Source organism: Larimichthys crocea, chromosome I (assembly GCF_000972845.2).
Source record: "Larimichthys crocea isolate SSNF chromosome I, L_crocea_2.0, whole genome shotgun sequence".
NCBI lineage: Eukaryota > Metazoa > Chordata > Actinopteri > Sciaenidae > Larimichthys > Larimichthys crocea.
Genome location: NC_040011.1, coordinates 38,253,789 through 38,255,378, shown reverse-complemented (window position 1 = coordinate 38,255,378; position 1,590 = coordinate 38,253,789). Strand labels below are relative to the sequence as shown.

At 44.5% G+C, this 1,590-nt stretch overlaps 1 protein-coding gene across 1 annotated transcript in view; it reads left to right on the top strand.

Annotated features, from left to right (window-relative positions):
* The first annotated feature begins 942 nt into the window (after positions 1 to 942).
* Positions 943 to 1,590, top strand: part of LOC109140747 (VMA21, vacuolar ATPase assembly factor) — a 5,160-nt gene continuing 4,512 nt past the window's right edge. The window contains exon 1 of the mRNA XM_027286196.1: positions 943 to 1,023. Within this exon, the coding sequence (XP_027141997.1) occupies positions 962 to 1,023 (62 nt within the window). The 5' untranslated portion in view covers positions 943 to 961. The remainder of the gene's footprint in view (positions 1,024 to 1,590) is intronic.

The window sequence follows — 1,590 nt, the reverse complement described above, 5'->3', positions numbered from 1 at the left end:
AACTTCACCAGACACTCGCTTTCTGTGCTAGAAATGTATTCTTTCCAAACTGGAATATGGATAAAGCCCATCTGGTACTAGAAATATGTGCATTAGACTATCTGACATGTAAACTGCACAGCAAAGATGAGTTTTTCGTAAAAACATGGGAACCCTTTTTGTCATGCCTTGGTTTGAATATCTCCATTCTCCACCAATACCCTTTTTGGCAAGAGGGTTTGTATCATAAGTGAAATTGCTCTGCATGGCAAATGACATACCACTGTATACTGTAAACTCAATGTGATGGTTTAATCATTTTATTTTGTTGTTTACCTATTTTTGGGGGCCCCTGTAGTCGTGGGCCCTTGGAATTGTCCTAGCTCCCTATAAAAGAAGAAGATATACTTTATTAATCCCACGAACGGGGAAATCTTTTTACACTCTATTTTTATTTACATGCATTTTAACCCAGATACACACACCAGCAGTACAAGGCATAGACATGCAATATGGGAGAGAGATGGTGGAGTGATGGGCAGCCCCCCTGAGAGGCCCCCAGCGAGGCGCACCTGACTCTTACCTTTTGTCCTCATCTTATTTTATGGGATGCCTGTACAAATTTGAACCTGATTGGTATGTGAGCCAAATCTATGTTATGTAATATTTGTTTTTGATATGTTTGTTCTGTCTTTTTCTAGAAAATTAATAAAAAGAGAAAAAATACACTTCACTTTCTTTTCATGAAACAATGTTTGGATTATTTTAGCCACGAGGTCTTCTTGGTCTCGCGAGACTCACTCCCTCACTGTCTCGTGTCATGTGACGGTCTCGTGATCCAATGCGGAAAAAGGGTTTTGAGCAGCGACAGCACAGACGGAGGCGTTAGCTTGATCATTATTATATTGTTTTGTCTGATCATTGACTCCCCCTACCAGCCCACACACCCAACACACCACACAACCACAACACACACAGACACATGGACGGATCTGTCAGAGCAGCTTCAGACGGAGCAGCTGGGCCGCCGCCGTATTACAGAGGGTGAGACATCCTGTTACTGTTAGCTTAGCTCATAGCCTTTCTGTGTGTGTGTGTGTGTGTGGTGGTGTGTGTGTGGTGTGTGTGTGTTGTGTGTGGTGTGTGTGTTGTGTTTGCTGTCTGTCTGTCTGTCTGCTGCTTCGTGTCTGTTGCTGGTTTTGGTGTGGAACATGTGCCAAAGTTCACAAAAGACTCTTACCAACAACAACAACAAAAAACGTGCATCAGCAGTGAAGTCCTGGTGATTCATGAACTTCCTCTCGTCTCTGTGTCGTCTCCTGTGTCTGTCTCTCTGTGTCTGTCTCTCGTGTCTGTCTCTCTGTGTCTCTGTTTCTTTGTGTCTCTGTTTCTTCTTTGTGTCTCTGTTTCTTTGTGTCTCGTCTCTCTGTGTCTCTCTCTGGTGTCTCTGTGTCCTTTGTCTCGGTGTCTCGTCTCTCTGTGTCTCTGTCCTCTCTCTGTGTCTGTCTCTGTCCTCTGTCTCTGTCTCTCTGCTCGTGGTCTGCTGTCTCTGTCCTCTCTGTGTCTCTGTCTCTGTGTCTCTCTCTCTCGTGTCCTCTGGTCTCCCTCTTG